The sequence below is a fragment of the Barbatula barbatula genome (genome assembly GCF_947034865.1).
Source record: "Barbatula barbatula genome assembly, chromosome: 2".
NCBI classification, from domain to species: domain Eukaryota; kingdom Metazoa; phylum Chordata; class Actinopteri; order Cypriniformes; family Nemacheilidae; genus Barbatula; species Barbatula barbatula.
In genome coordinates, this window is record NC_136767.1 from 17,508,519 (window position 1) to 17,525,775 (window position 17,257).

The 17,257-nt window shown below is 38.7% G+C and overlaps 1 protein-coding gene across 1 annotated transcript in view; it reads left to right on the forward strand.

The window, feature by feature from the left end:
• Positions 1-3,173: 3,173 nt before the first annotated feature.
• Positions 3,174-17,257, forward strand: part of fibcd1b (fibrinogen C domain containing 1b) — a gene marked incomplete at its 3' end in the record, with an annotated part of 67,306 nt that continues 53,222 nt past the window's right edge. Inside the window, exon 1 of the mRNA XM_079475418.1 lies at positions 3,174-3,236. Within this exon, the coding sequence (XP_079331544.1) occupies positions 3,189-3,236 (48 nt within the window). The 5' untranslated portion in view covers positions 3,174-3,188. The remainder of the gene's footprint in view (positions 3,237-17,257) is intronic.

Here is a 17,257-nt window from a genome sequence, read left to right on the forward strand (position 1 = left end):
TGTGCCAGGCTCTTGTGTGTACGAGTAGATGGACTGGAGGGAGAGAGGAGAGAGCAGAGAGAGAGAAAGATACTGAATTGCAGTGGACAGCATGTGAGGGGAGAGAGAATCAATAAAAGGAATCTTACTGCAGCAGATACAGCTTCATTCCACACCAATCCTGGGAAACAGTGGGGGAAAATCACCAGATTTTTTTCTCCGCTTCGTTCCCTGTCATCGAGGTTTACAATAAGCCTATATACAGCTCATCATGCTCTTCTCTCTGTCTCCCTCACGCTATCATGATATATTAATAGGATTGTTTCCTTTGTCCACCTGTACTTTATATTGATCTCCCTCCTGCTGTCTGAAGGGGTGTAGTCTGACTACGTTTTCGGTTTCTTTACATTTAACTCTTTGGGAGTTTGAATGACTTCTTTCAAGTCTGTCAGTACAGCCACAAAGGCTATAATTTAAAGTACTGCTTAACTGTCTCATTCTGAACTACCTGAGTGCGGACGTCTTTGGGTATGTGCCAAAAAAAGGAAGAAAAGTGAGAACGAAAATCTACTTTTGTATATTTTTATCCACTTTTCATTGTTCGATATCTGCAGACATTTTCTTGTTTTTTTGCTGTCACATCTCCTTCCCTCCCCCTTTCCTTCCACCCCTCAAATGTTTTACAAATTGTGGCTTTGGCATTTGAGGTAGAGCGTTGCCTCTTCACAGACCTCTGCTTCTGTCCCCATGCTCCATCATCCACGAAAGCGTGCACTTCTGCAAGTACGCACACACATAGAGCAACATGCTGTTCTGTATGTTAAAAAACAGGACACATGCAGAGCCGAAGCAACACAGACACGCACAGAAATAACACAAAATACACTCTGTACCGAAAGCTGGTGCCCACATGCCCACATTCATCAGACTCACAAGGCGGGCCCGCCCACTTGTGAGTTTGTAAGTCTTGCCAATGGTGCTTTTTTCTCCGTTGCCTAAGGCTTCTGGCTGAGATACGAGTCTTACTGGATCCTTCAACTAACAAACACACCTGCATCTAAAAGCTCCCCCCATGTCCACTATCAAGTAGTCTCAGCATGTGGCAGGCTGTTGCCTGAGGCCCTAGAGGGTTTGGATTCCACACATCTTCAATGCTGTTTCTGAAGTATGCGCACGTGTTCATGCTGATATGTGACATGCTTCTGTATGAGTGCATCCTTAAAAGATGACAGTGTAAGTGAAATTTTATTGAAAACACTTCAATAAAGCTTCAGAGATAAGTATGTGATTTGTTTAGTACTGTAAGAGAATAAATCTAACAACCAGAACTCCCTGTTTGTATTTAACTGTACTGCACCATGCATCTCTTTGAGATATGAGCTATTTATGCTTTTACCATCTTAATATTTATTCATACTCTAGTCGTACAGTATATTTAGCAAATGTAACTTTTAAGTGCCTTAGAAAATGGACCAGATATTAGTCTGTAATATGATTTGTGTAGATTCTTGCAGATGAGACAGACAGACAGGGTAGCTATGCACACAGCTCCCAGAGACACTCCACCTCTTCTATCACTCATTCATGGCAGTTTTACTGGATTGCATCTGCTCTGGCATCTCCCTGTCCTCTACTTTCTTCAAACACTATATTGAGCTACACATAAACAATTAAGATGTCCAGCAATTGAGCACATTTTATCTTTATATAGTCAAGAACATTTTTTATTTAAAAGAACGTTTTGTGCAATGGGATGTTCTCATGGATGTAACAGGTTCTTAATAAAACCATATTAGTTCATGATAACCAAAACTCACAGTGCAAAAATATGCCCTTGCTACTAGGTTTATTACAAATACAAACAAGGTTCATGTTTCTAGGCCTCGCAGCAGGTTTTCGTAATAGCTCTCGGCCAAATAGAGAAAATTATATTAAAATTATTGCATCGTCTTTTTACGTTTATCATGTCATAATTGCATGTAATTGCAGTTATCCTTATTATGAACCAATAAAGGCTTACAAGAAACACAAGAGCCAATGTTATTTTGTCAGTGATTTTCCCTTTCTGTTACACCTGGACTGCATCTTTGCATGATATCCATAAATCCCTGTCCTGTCATGTCATCATTATGGCAAAGTTCTAATAGTTAACATTACAAAAACATCCCTGGGTCCATTGCCTGCGTGCTTATAAAATCAAACGACCTGCTGACACAAAACGAATCTTATTAGGCTTTTGTTTGTTTCAGTCAGAGTTTGTTTGCTCTCCCTGTCGTGACGGGTCATTCTGTTGCGATGTGGGAGTTTCTTGAACTAGACGAGGGTGTGGAAAACTCAGCGCCGACTGCGTCTTGGAGCGAAAAGAAGAAATTGAGTGAGCACCGGGAGCGCGCTTGTCGGATAGCTTCTGACGCTCGAGGAGAGCGTGAAGCTCGGCACACGAATAGGAAGCCGTTAATCTACCCTGCCGCACTCTAGGCTGTCAAGACATCAACGAGACATCCTTCGCCCGTGTTCGGCAAACGTATTTCCTCCTCAAACCAACTAGTCCTGCGCTTGAACATTTTATCACCGCACACTCCATCCCGCTCCATAACGGCTCAGCCCGCAAACGGAATACCGAGTGCTTCGGGTCACTTGCAAACGAATCTTCGAGACTGCACGTCTTACTTTCAGTATTCACTTTTTGACAGAAAAAGTGGAGTTTATCGTCTTTGGAAAGGAGTCGGGTTGGATTATACACGCGCTCGGCGAGTTGATTTCGCGCCCCTTTTTTGCGGACGTGGTCTTTCTGCCATTATTTAGTGTAGAATATTAGCCTACCTGGGACTTGCTAAATGTTCTGGAGCAAAGGAAAAATCGCTCAAAGAACAACTTAACGGAAATCTGTGAAGTTTTTCTTATTACAGTCTTTTCTTAGCAAGTGCGTATTATTTACGATGTGTGTGGTGATAGTCTTCGCCGCCCCTTTTCGACCACATTTAGTCCGTGTGGTCCCGGAGTAGAGGCAAGATCGGTGTCTTCTCCCTCTCTCCTCTGTTCCCTTTCCCTTCTTTTCTCTAAAATGTCATTTGTCTTTTTCTATGGAATAACTGGCCAGAAAAGCGACTGAACGACCCCGTGTCTTGTTTTCTCACCTCCGCCTGAAACTGACGGGCGGTTGAGGATTGTCTCTTCTCCGGTGAACGCTCAATGATCGATGGGGAATCATGAACAGCTCATCGGAACTCGAAGACGGACAGCGGGGCAAAAACCAGGTGTGTGTCCCACTCTTTCCTCTTACACTTAGCAACGGATCAATGTCGTTTCCTGATTAGATATAATACGCATTCATGTATGTGTGTGTGAGTGTTTAAATACAGTCGTGTGTGTGTTCAGAGAACAGTAGCACAATGAGTTGAGCGCGCCTTGTTCCTGTCATTCCGCATAAACGTGCTCGTGGATCATGCGCTCGGCTGAAAGCGGCTGAATTTTGTTACCCGTTAATGCAGGTTGCTGAAGAAAAGATCGCTATTCGTGGGAAATGCAGTTGCTGTGCGGATTTGGCAAAACATTGTTTAGTGAAGTTTATCCGTTCCTTTTCCAGATAAGGTGACTAAACATAATCCAAACGCTTTAGAAATATAATTTGATTCAAGATCCGAACACTACACTGAAACGTGTTTCATAAGGATGGCGGGGTAAATAACACTGTTTGTGTCACAGATGTTGGAAGAGATATGTGCTGGGCATGATAAAACCCAGACCATTTACATACAGAAAAAACATTAATAGAAATATGGCTGTGGTAGTCATGTGTGTGCGTGGGTAAGGGAGCTTTTGTGTTCTACCTGAGGGTCTGCAGAGGGTGAGGTGGAACGGAACGGTAAGGTAAAGTGTGGATACGCCACAGAGGCACTTTTTTGGGCTCTTTAAAACAGATCCAAGGCTAGAGAGACTAAGGCAAACACTGCAAAACGTCATACTGAGACTCCTTCATCCATATAACTGAATATCATATGGCTTCAAAGTGCGTAAAACATGTTTCCATCGATTTGAATAAGTAGTTTATGGTGAATGTGAAAATCAATGGCAAGTGATCTAAAAGTCTGTGACTGTATTTGTCAATGGCATTTCTGGAACACAAGCAGCATCTGAGAAGACAACCCTTAACACGCACTGACATCTAAAAAAATACCAAAACCAACACATCTCGAGAAATACTTGAAGCTTAAGTTCACACCCACACCGTTGCACAATCAAGTACACAGACTTTTATGGGGGAGAGAGAAAAAAAGAGAGCGAGAGAGGGAGGGAGAGTAGACTGTGCAGTTACTACTCAACCTTTGCTTTTTTCCTCACCCTCTGTCCCATTTATCTTTGTTTATTCATACTTTGTGTATTTTGTAATGCTTTTTTGGAGAGCTCAAGAATGTGATGCCAATAGACCACAACACAGTATGTGTTTCTCTATGCTGCGATTAGGGGTGCCACAAATATACAGTATCAGCACTGACAAAAAATATGAATATATTGACATGATATTAAGAATCATAATTATTGATACATTACTATACATATTATAATTTTGTCAAAAAAAAAATTAAAAACTCTCTCTGCCCCCCTCCATTTTAATTGTACAATAATATGATAATTGTGTAGTGAAATTCAGATATTGTGAGAGCCCTAGCTAGGATGAGACTGTACCAACATCCAGCCTTTATTTCTCTGTGCCTGGATACATGTGTAGAACAACAAAGCCTGTGTTTCTCTATCCTGGGATGAAACTGCAATACAATCCAGTCTGTGATGAGAGAGAATCAGTCCTCAAAAATGACTTTGCTCCGATCTGCAGTAGTTATGAGAACTGGTCTCTGATGATATGATCTGGTGTGAGTTTCTTTGGATTCAAATTATCTCTATACTTATAACCTGGATCAATGTCTGCATCAGTAGCTGGTTTCAGGAAAGGAGTTTAGGGCCTTCTGATTCATATCCGTTGTCTTCTAGCCTGAATGAGATGGTTAGATGTTTGGAAGATTACAATGAATGCATCAAAAATGAAACTTAAAACTAACAAGGGTTTGATATTTTAGCTTGCCCAAGAATTTCAAGAAGGTTAATCAATCAATGAAGAAGATCACAAAACACACACATCCATACACACACAGTAGTGGATTGGAATTGATTGAGTCCATTTTTGCTGACAACAGTCGGCAGCAGGCTCTGCACGTGCATTTTAAACTCTTGACCTTAGGTGACTGTTCCTCTGAAAATCATTTGTTATTGTATACGTGTTTACATTTTAGCTGTGAAGTTTGGTTGCAAGAACACTAACAAGAAAGTTTCAGTGAATATTGCAGAATTATTGAACGTTTCTGTTGTACACAGATGCAACTGATGTACAGTATTTTTTTATTGTAGAAAATAAATGATTCAACAAAATCATTCATAAAGAGCAATACTGTATTTAGATAACTTGCCGAGTAGAAAACTAAGTTAATGCCAGTGAGAGTTAAAGCTTCCCAAGAGGGACAGGCTGAAAAAACGTTATGGGTGTAACACAAAACCTTTTATTAGTGTAGATTTGCTCTTATTTCCTCAAAGAATGTTCTCCTGCTATGATCTCCTAAGCTACTCAAGAACACACTGATACGCACTTCTGCTTGTTTGACGAAGCATATCAGGACCACGGACAGCAACAACAACACATCAGTGCCACATTCAGAACCATGGACAGAACCTGTGCTAGGTCTAGCACAGGGGTATTCAATGAAAGTTCCAAGAGGTCCAGTCTTTATATTTTCTTCCAAACGGAGGTCCGGACAATATAAATATTTAATCAATTTAGCCCAGTTGGATATACTGTATGATATATCATGTTTTATCAGGCTATTTTTTATATATTTTGATATACGTAGCCTATGTATGTGCTCTGTGGTTTTAGGGGAATGCTCTCTTAATAGAAATCTGATAATTAATATCTGTAAATAAAAAAACTACTGAAACCATGCAAAAATGTGTTTGATTACCTTTGATCAGGAAACTTTAAGTTGATATTTTTAACACACTCTTAATCTACAATATGTAGGTGTATTTTCTGCAACCTTGGGTCAAAAGGGGTTGTTTTAACCCATTTTTGGGTCAAATATTAACGGTTGGGTTTTACCCAATGGTGGGTTGAAAATTACTAAGCATTTTTTTGAGTGCAGTGTATGGACATTTTCGGGGTTATTTTATCCCAAGAGTTGGGTCGTAAATAATCCAGCAGTTTTAAACGTTTATTGTAGTTTTATTGTAGTTCAATAAACTAGGGCAAATTTCTTATACAATTATTTAGCTAAAACAAAACAAAACATGAACATGCATAATACAATACTTAGTGTAATGTAAATTAAATTATGATAAAAAATGGTAGAGAAGATATATAAATAATAAAACATTGACCAGTCAGCAAAATTCAGCCTGTAGTTTAGCCATAAATTGCAATATTACAATTGTGTCATGCTAAGAGGGACCAGAACAATCTGTTAATGTAGTAAGACAGTACAAAGCTGCCCCAACAAGGAAAAAATATGGAGCTGTGAGGAAGGGAGAGATAGTTTGAACTGCAAGTTGTGGGGATTTCTTTAAGCTTCAGGATATGCTGTAAGGCAGACACAAGATACACTTGATTGCATTTTGTTTTATATTAGATTAGTATTCTAAAGCATGATTTCCTGTAGAATCAAGTGCCCTGTTTATGCATATACTCAGATGCCAACACCACTCACATGTACCTAACATCTGCTAATGTGTGTCTGTATATATGGCATTGCTTTTTTACTGTATATACTGTTTTTATTCTCCTCGACTATCCCTTTCTCCTATCTCTCTTTCTCACAGACTGTCTGTCTCTTACCCTGCCTCACCCTGTCAGTCTATCTCTTCCTTCTTTTCCTCCATCAGGTCAACCGCTGACGGTTTCATCAATAGAGGCCTGGGGGGAGGTCTTGATTGTTTCTTTCTTTAATTCTACTCGTCCTGCCTTTCCTTTGAACCTCCAATCACTTTCTCATCTCTTCCTCCCCATGTTATTGCTTTCCTTCACAAATATGCACTGCTAACGGGAGCGTGGGCTTATGCACACAGACACACAGTTAGACACACACATCACCCCACGCACTATAATGAGGAATCATGGTTCTCCATGCTTGTGTTACACAGAGTATGATGCCCTTGTACCCTGAAAGAATTCTGTGCCCTGCGGGCCAATCAAAAAGGAGAGCGGCGTTAGTGCCTGCACATGCGGTTGCACAGGGCCTCTTAATTCACTTCCTGTTATGCATTCAGCAACACATGTGACAATAGCCTTAAGCCATTAGGCATGATTCACTCACTGAAAAATGCATGAAACCGTGTCTTATGCTGTATTTAAGATGCAGTAATAATCGTAAACATCTGTAGTGAAGTCTTCATAAATTCAGGCTGCTTCCATACATCAGAATGATGGGTTAAGCGTGTTAAAGTGTACTTATTGTTTCAAAGGGAAATGGAGGTGGGATGAATTTTCATGCTGAAATGCTTTGCATGCATTTACTTTTTATCTCACCTTTGCCTATAGGTTAGCCTATATACAGTATACTCAAAATATATAGCTAATTACTTGTTTTGTCATGTAATTACTTCCTTTGTTAAGAAAATCTTCATTTGTAGAGCTGAACATTCGCATGCCAAGGTTTCAGATGCATTGATACACTTGGTTATAAATTAAACTCATTAAAGATGACTGTTCAGTGATGCAGGGAGAATCCTCATCAATGGCTCCCTTATGACAATGCCTCCCTGATGACAATTTCTTTATATAGGCTGTGCTGATGAACTGTCACACAAAAACTAGAGTATGGTTATTTGGTTGTGGTTATGAACTTCTAAACAGTGATGGTAGGAAACGAATTAAAAACAGAACAATAACTGAATCTTTTATGAACAACAAAAGTGCTAATCTGCTTAGCAGGAGTGAGAGGAAGCGCGAGCGAAAGAGAGAGGGAGAGAGAGAGAGAAAGGAGAGAAAGCATAAGGGGCTGAGAAGAAATAGGATGGACGGATGAATCAGATAACTGTCAGGAGAGAGTGTGAGTCCATCAATGAGTGTGTCAGTCTGTGATGGTCTGAAGGCTCCTTAGGCATTCTTAGATTATATTAGTGAATGAGCAACCCTTACCGGGTTCAGAGTGACATACCAGTTGAAATGTAAGGCTGGTTTCTGTACTGTCCGTCATTTTCAATCAGAACATGTTATCAGAATTTTCATTGTACTATATACCTAACAAATAGCCTCCAAACTACATTTCTGTTTTCTGTCTGTCTAAAAGGAATACTGTAGTTCACCCAAAAATGTATATTCTGCATTGAATTTCTGACTCGCTAGTTGTTCCAAACCTGTATACATTTCTTTGATTGGTTGAACACAGAGAAAGATATGTGGGCAAACAGTTCTTGGCCACCATTGACTACCATAGTAGGAACAATGACAATTATATTCAGTTTGCTTTCCTTCATTCTTTCCACAGAACAAAAACAATATACAGTATTTTTTCTTGATATGGTAGTCAATGGTATCCAAGAACCGTTTGGTTACAAGCATTCTTCCAAATATCTTTCTCTGAGTTCATCACACAACTCAAAGGTGAGTAAAGGCTGATTTATACTTGTGCGTGAGCCTAGCCTATGCAGAGCTGCTTACAGTACGCTTTAGCCTGGCGTGCACCTCTCCCAAAATGTAGCAACGCATCAATGTGACACGGACCACATGTGCTGGTTTCACTGCTAATGCCAGAGAAATGGGAGGGTCTGTTATACTTTCAATTAGAGAACCCGTAACGGCTAACAAAACCCATTGACATTAAAAAAAAGCTAGCATCTGATCTCCTTCATGCCTTCCGTCGAAGCCAGGGCATTAGCATTAGAGGTTGCAGGCTTTCATTTTAAAAGGACTTTGCTAATGCTTCTCAGATGGCGTAACTGCTTCTTCTTTGGCTCTTGTCTTGCTTTCACTAATAACACGCCCGTGGACACTGACGCCTAGTGGTCATTGCCTGCCGACAACTACGGACAAGTATAAATGAAAACTGCCGCAGGACCAACGCAGAAGTATAAATCAGCTGTAAATGATTACAGATTTTTTGTTTTTGGGGGAACTATCCCCTTATATGTTATTAATGAGGAACATATAATCTTTTCACAACACCATGAACTAAAAATTTCATGACAGCTGGCTCCAGGAGTAAAAAGTGGAGTCTTTTGAAAAACTTAGCAATAGAAAATATATCTGATGTTGGTCTTAAAGAGCTTTGCATGAAAATCAAGGCTTCTAATTAATGTAATGAGCCAAAAAATTATTAAATGGGTATCTGTTGGTTGTGCCGTCAGTTCAAGATCCAAAATGAACATAAAGTAGCTCAAAATATACAAATAAAGTATTTAGCAGCCACCCCAAGTATGCAGCGCAGCACTATTTTAAGAACTGTTAATAGTGTTAAGTTTGGCTTCCTGCACTTCAGTCTAAAGTTCTAATAAACCTGGACCTGTTGATCAATTAGTTGTTTTGAAATCATATGCCTGGAATCAAGCGAATGGTCAAATGGGCACAGATCTAGCAAAATAAGTTAATTACATCCCCTTATAGACAGCATCGAGCCGTGTGCTTGACAGGTTTAAATAGCTGTTCAGATTCCAATTTCCCTGGAATTGGGGCTTTGTGTATTTCTGCACCAAATTGACTTTCATCTCGTGTATTAGGTGTTTGATTAATGACATTATTTAGGCCTCCCGCGCTTGTGTTTGTATGTTCACGCTTATGTGTGCATTATAAGGGGACGTGAATGTGCGAGTTGATTTAACACTGAGTGGTAATAGCATCATTAAGGCGGAATGATGTGATCAGGAATGTCAAGGTTAATCACTGGACTAATTACAGCCCAGAGATAGAGATTAAAGGATGGCGAGGAAAAACGGAGAGCAAGGAAGGCTTCACCTTTTCAGCATTTGCCAGACTGTAACCACATCTCGCGTCTTGACTTCGGCACACATCCACAGAAGTGGTCTGTCAGATGATGATTGTCTGGGGGTGGTAGCCATTAGGGATGCTAATAGGGATGGTTCCGCAGACCATTCTAAAAGGCGAATATACTGACAGATGGAGTGAAGGATGTGAAAACCAAAGTATGGAGAAAGAAACGTTGCAGGTTCTCCGACGAAGATCCAGGCCCTCGGTAACAGTAATCCAGCGCATGAATTATTTAAACTGCATCTAAGCTCAATCTACCAAACACCGATCAATTCCTCTGCACAACATATGGGGGAGGGAAAAGGATGGATGATGGAGGGAGAGAGGGAGAGAGTGGGTGGATTGATAAATGAATTTATATTATATATAAGAAGTTATTCAAATGCTAAATTATTTACATGTAAAATAAGTCTGAAGAACTGAGAATAGATAGCTGTGAGATTGCCTCATTTTAAAGCAGACAGGGGATGAAGTGAGGTGTGTGAAGAGAAGAAACAGGATAAAAGAGAGGTTTGAGGAGAGGCCAGAGGATTGGATCAATAAAACATGCGAATACATCAGCAGTTACTGCTTATTTGTTAAGAATCAAGATCGGAGAAAGTGACTGTTTGGAATTCTGTACGTATTTTTAACACGTGGAACCAAGTTCCTGAAAAAACAATTAATAGTTTATAATGACTTCTTTTGCAATTGTCTCTCTGGTTCTCCAGCATGTATAAATCAATGAAAGAGAGTCCATCATTTGTGCTGTTGTAACTACTGAGGGCAAATGAGATCAGCTGTATAATAGCGTATAAGTGTGTCGTGAGAACCTTAGATATGCACGTCTATTTACACTCTGAAGTCCTTCGCTTCCTCTTGTCTTAAACGTGTTTCCTTCAAAAGAAATACATTCCCACAGCCCAATATTAAATTGTTTTCATCTATTCGGATTGGTGAATGCTGGGTTATTTTTAACCCAATCTTGGGCCAAGAAGTGACAAACCCAACTGTTAGGTTAAATTAACCCTGAATATGTTTATTTTTTGTATTGTGATATACAGCAGCAGATAAAAGAGACCATTTCAAAATTAGTTTAACTTTTCTGAATTTACTATAGGTATGTGTTTAGATATTCTTTTATGTTTCATTCCATGAACTACAGTACTAACAATATTTCTCCCAAATAAAAATATCTGGAGAAACAGGGCAAAATAACAGAAAATATGCTCTGTATTTTTTCATACCTCTAAGACTGCAACAAAGTTCATATTCACGTTTAAGAAATACGACACACTATTGCTTTTACAATATTGTAATACATTATGTAAATGTATTTAGTTTAAAATATTTTTATGAGAAAACCTGGCTTTTTATCACAGTTTTCATTTATCTTTTCATGCTGTCAGTCTTTCACATTGCTGTTGGGTGACTTTTTGTCACTCCTAAGATTTTATTTTAGTGAAGTTTAACAGAAGGAATGGTCATATTACATCTAGAAATGCTGATTTGAAATGAAAATTTGTAATGGTCTCTTAATTTTTTTGATATTATTGGCAAAATGGCCCAGTGTGTTCGGCCGGCCGTCTGCTGTTCTTAGCTTTATCTGTGTTTGTGTTGTTATTCTCGTTTGTTGTTAAAAATGCAGGCTCTCTACTGGTGTATGATCACCAAGTGCTTCTCAACATCAGATCTGCCATGGAATACAAAGGTATCCGTGATTGGGGCAAACACAAAGCACTGCCCCTTCCTCCTATTTTGAAACGACAGGGTAAACACGGTGGCCTACTGGTAAAACTCAAGGGTCATCTAATACAGTGATTCTCAACCGGTGGGCCTCGGAGCGCCATCTGGTGGGCCGTATAGGCAGTGGCAGACTACCGCCAAATCAATTTGTATTTATTTTTAAATTGAAACATTTTCTTGTTTTGTAATGATTTAATAAGTCTTATGAATTTACATGTTAAAGAAACACTCAAGTCAAGTCAAGATGCATTATCTAAATGTCAATTTATATTTTAATGTCACAACACCAAACACGTTACAACGTCAGAATGAACTAACACATTACGACATTCAAATATAAACTACGTTGCAGTAAATTATGTAAAATGTCTCGTTTTCTGAAGAGAAAATCAGATATCGGAGACAGTCCTGTGCAAGCTAAAGCGTTGTAGTGTGTGGTGAGAATTAAGGCTTTGACAGTGGCCGAGGTGGTAAAGTGCCATGATGGTGGTGAGCTGCCACCGTGCATGTCACTATAGTTATTAGTGTAATAAAAATTATAGTTGCGATCAGGATTGCTATGTGTAGGCTTTCAATTGTAGATTGTTTCATTGAAATATTTGACATTAACACAGAAATGATTGGCATTCGTTTCCGTTGATGAGTTCAAGCATGGACGGGTTCTGCGATGGATCATTTTGTGAAATTAACAGTTACATAAAATCAAAACCTGCTATGACCCGCTGGCTTGGTGTCAGAGCGTGCGCAGAGGTTTTGTCGCAGTTGCGGATCTGTTCGTTTGCGCTCCTGTGCACATCTTCTGAACACGCATTTATTGCAGCTGTAAATGTTTTAATCTGGACAATGTCAACTATTTAAATAGGGTCCACATTTCTCTCCCACTCGTCATGTGGTTGCTACACGCAAATATAATAATATAAATATTAATTATAATGAATATATATTTCCCAAACCACCGAACAACCGCTGTTGATTTCTCCATTACCGCCACGGTGGAAAAAAAACTGCCACCATCACAGCCTTCGGCAGAATACATTAAGTTTGGTTTTATAAATGGCAGGTACTGAGACTAAGCCGAAGACATAGTGTATTATGTCGAACGATGCATTAAAACAATCAAATTTACAGAGATATTTGAACACAAAACACCCGGTCTGGTCTGACCTGCCCTGTTATTGTTACAGGAAGTTTTTAATTTGGTCCAGTTTGTGAATAGTCCGACACATGAACACGGGCATACATTCGATTTGGTTTTGTCATATGGCTTACTGGTTAGTAATATTGAGGTATGTGATGCAACTTTCTCTGATCACAGGCCTGCTGAATTGTTCTCTGGGGCTTTAACATTTTTTGAAGATGATGCTTCAATGTCCTTTTCTTTTATTAAATACTGAGGAGTTAACTTTACTATTTAATTTGACATCCCAAAATATCTTAGATACAGTTGCTCCATTTAGGATAACCCGTGCCTGTGTCGATTGATGGCTTAATGACATCACTCGGGCCGTAAGGCATGAGTGAAGGAGAGCTGAAAGTAACTGGAAAAAAGATAGGCTGCAGGTATCTTCTAACACTTTAAAGGAAAGTCTGCTAAAATATTAAAAAAACTGTTAAAACTGAAAAATTCAGGAAATCATATATAGCAGCCTTGCCTCAGGAGTTGTACCCCTAAATTGTAAACATGCAATAGTAGAACCATTGATTAAGAAGTCAAACTTGGATACCTCGATTCTTGTTAACTTTAGGCCTATTTTAAAACTACGATTCCTATCTAAAATATTAGAGAAGGTTGTTTTTACACAATTGCAATCATTTTTAAGCCAATATTGTAAGAAGTGTTTCAGTCTGGTTTTTAATCACTACATAGTACAGAAACAGCTGTTGAAAGTTTTTAATGGTCTTTTATTAGCCTGCCGCCCTCATGCTCCTGGATTTTACGCCTGCATTTGACACTGTAGAACATAATATCCTGCTTTCTAGATTAGAGCATTGCATTGAAGTTAGAGGAATTGTGTTGGAGTGGTTCAGATCTTATTTGTGTCCCACAGGGTTCCATTCTTGGGCCTGTTTTATTTTCTTTATATCTACTTCCGCTAGGGCTTATTTTTTAGGAAATACGGCATCTCATTTCAGTGCAATGCAGATGATACGCAACTCTACCTTTCTTTGAATCGTCAGGATGCAAACTCGTTAGCATTACTGTTTAAATGTCTTGTGGAGGTTAGGACCTGGATAGCCTCAAATGTTTTAAAATTTAAAGAAGGGAAAACTGAAGTCTTAATGCTAAGTCCTGGTAACTGTCTTGCCCCAGATTTAGATTTGGGTATTTTAAAACCACTTTTAAAGTCAAATATTAAAAACCTGGGTTTTATTATGGATGGTCATTTTAAAATGAACAAGCAAATTAACTCTGTTATTAAATCTATTTTTTTCCAGTTGAGGCAATTATCGAAAGTTAAGTCTTTTTTATCTTTTAATGATTTTCAAAGAGTCATTCGTGTTTTTATTTCGACTCGTCTTGACTACTGTAACAGCCTATACGTAGGTATAAATCAGGCTGACCTCAAGCTTTTGCAGATGGTGCAAAATGCTGCTGCTCGCTTGTTAACTACGACCTGCAAGAATGAATATATTTCTCCAGAATTGGCATCTCTCCATTGGCTACCTGTTGGTTTTAGAATTGATTTTAAGTTACTGGTTTTAGTTTATAAGTCTTTAAAGGGATTTGCACCAAAGTATCTCTCTGATTTAATTATTCTGCATAACGCAGTGAGAGCACTTAGATCTGCTGACCAATTACTCTTGGTTGTACCTCGAACAATGCTAAAAAGCAGGAGTGACCGTGCCTTTGCTGTCGCAGCTCCAAAACTTTGGAACAATTTACCTCAATATATCAGGCAGGCCCAATCACTTACTGTTTTTAAATCCAGTCTCAAAACCTACTTTTATACCTTGGCTTTTAACTCAGTATGAGAAATGCCGTTAATGTCTGTACGTTATGTGTTATCTGTTTAAATTTTCATCATGCTTGTACAGGACTTTGGAGAAGAATTGCTGTTTTACAAAAGTGCTTATAAATTAAATTCGATTTTGATTTGATTCTGAACATGAATATTCCAAAGTCATCTATATTTTTACAACTTTATAGTTCTATATGCCAGTGCATGATAACAAACCGTAGTACTGTTTTTTTTGTACACGTAAAACTGCATGCGTGTTAGACATGATGATGGATTTTCAGTTTATAGTGAATCATTTGCAAAATGTACGACTGATTCGATTTTCACTGTTCAGATTTCGTGAATGAACTTCAGAAAACACTATTCATTCTTTAAATATTTTCACACGAGGAGCATAACTGAGGGATTGTACTGTTGTATTCAACTTAGAGCTTGAACTTGAAATGCAGTTATGTTTGCCCCTCCCATTGTATCGTCTGATTGGTCTATTTGACAATGTTAAGCTGTGAGATTTGATATCTTTGAACTTTACTAGGCGTCTCAAGAATGATCAGCTTGTGCAAGATATTAAAAAAGTAGCTACATGAGACACAAGGTCAATGCTAATGCATGATTACATAGAAAGACCACAGTGGAACGCAAGGATCCCTACGTGTCACTGTTCTCTTCAGTCCATTTACTATGCATAATAAGACTGAAGTCAAATGATAAAGTGGAAATCATATTTTAAACAGCAGGCACAAGCTCATTTGTTTGCAGTATTCTTGCGCTGACTATGCAGAAGTTGGATTCAAACCTGAAGCAGAATCTGAGGAACATAATGACTTTCTCCAACTGAGTGACTTTGAGCCACAGGTGCACTTTATAATGAGCCTCACTGTGTGTGTGTCTCAGATAAGGTTGAATGCTACTGTGATTGATAGGTTCGAAGATCTGTCATTCAAAGTTCAAGCTGAGACATACAGAGAAATAAACAAACAGATAAAACTGTACGACAGAAACGGAGAGAAAGCAGCTGATTCGAATTGTTCCCAACCCATCAAGTGTCGCCACCACCGTCATGATATAAACCTACTGCACTAGGAGGTGCATACAGAGGTGGGTTTTTTAACAGGTGCTGTGATTATGGATACTGTATGTAGGGTACATTAGAATGTATAAGAGCACGGCAATAACAGCAAATGAAGTGTGCTTTAAAGGTGCTCCACTTTAAAGCCACTGTGGAGATACTGTCAGGCTTTTAAATGAGCCAATTAGAGGCAAGGAAAGCCAAATGGCAATTTTATCATTAGCCCTTCTGACTAATTCACTAAATTAGAGCAGTTCTTGTTAAAGTTTAATTTTGAAACATTCTGAATAGATAGTGATAATTGCCACAAGGTAATAATGGGTTTTTGGCTAACTCACTTTAAACAGGCTCGAATTAAGGTTTGCATAAATTGCAGATGATCATCGGTATATTCGTAAGGTGTTTTATCATTTGTTTGATTTTCCAAAAGAGGTCCTCCGAGCTCATTACTGAAGCAAACGATGTTATAAAAGGAGCTGAAAATGCTTTTTATAAGACCCATAACCCATTTATTGTCTCACTGTGTGGAATGAATGTGCTGTAATCTGTGATTACTGTAATACGAAAATACACAATGCCAATAATACACAATTTCAATAGTTTGCTGTTGGGAAACATACTTGATTATAAAGCACTACAACCTGTTGTGTGTCATAAATGCTTCTGCTTATTAGAAAATTACTCTAATTGACCGGCCTGTGAATTTTTGAGACAGTGAATGGTGGGTTCGGAAATATCAGCCGTCACATCTTTTGATAGGGTTAAAATGCGGTTAATTGTCACCATGGTAACAGGTGATTCGTGCAGGTGGCTTGTCAGCATTGAGCTACCAAAATGACAAGGTCATAGTGAAGCATGCATGGCATGATACACAGAAAGAGAGAGGGAGCATGATTTTAACCCATGCTAATGATGTGAGAAGAATGACACTGACTGATCTTACCATATTTCATAATTTAGCTTTAGCCTCAGAATCTGTTGTGACTTGTTTAAGCGTAAACAAATAAAGCTTTGCGCCCCAAGTTTTAATTACCAACAGTATCTTTGCGTTTGACCTTTATTAAATGCCAAACGAATTTGTTTCCCCATCTGCAAAATATATTTTTGGTTAATTTAAAAAAAATTGCGAGCCTCGTATCCTAGCTGAATTGAATGCTTTTATATCTTCACTGTCTCACAAAGAGCAAGCAGTTCATTCTACTGATGTCCTGTTCTTATCGGCCCTGCGGCCAGCTGGGAACTAGAGGTGCAAAAAGGTTTCACTCACTGTAGACATACAGATGTAAAGACTAGGAAAAGTGACTCATTAATTGTATTTGCCATCAAATTACAGGATTTGGGTTGATCAGCTTATCATCAATGTATTGTAAAGTGTGGATACGTTGTTTCTTTAAAGTAACATTAATAATAAATAAAACTATAAAATAGTATAATAATAATTTTGGAATATCATGCAAGTTTAGATGACATGTGAAACAAATTCGAGGTTTTCAGATT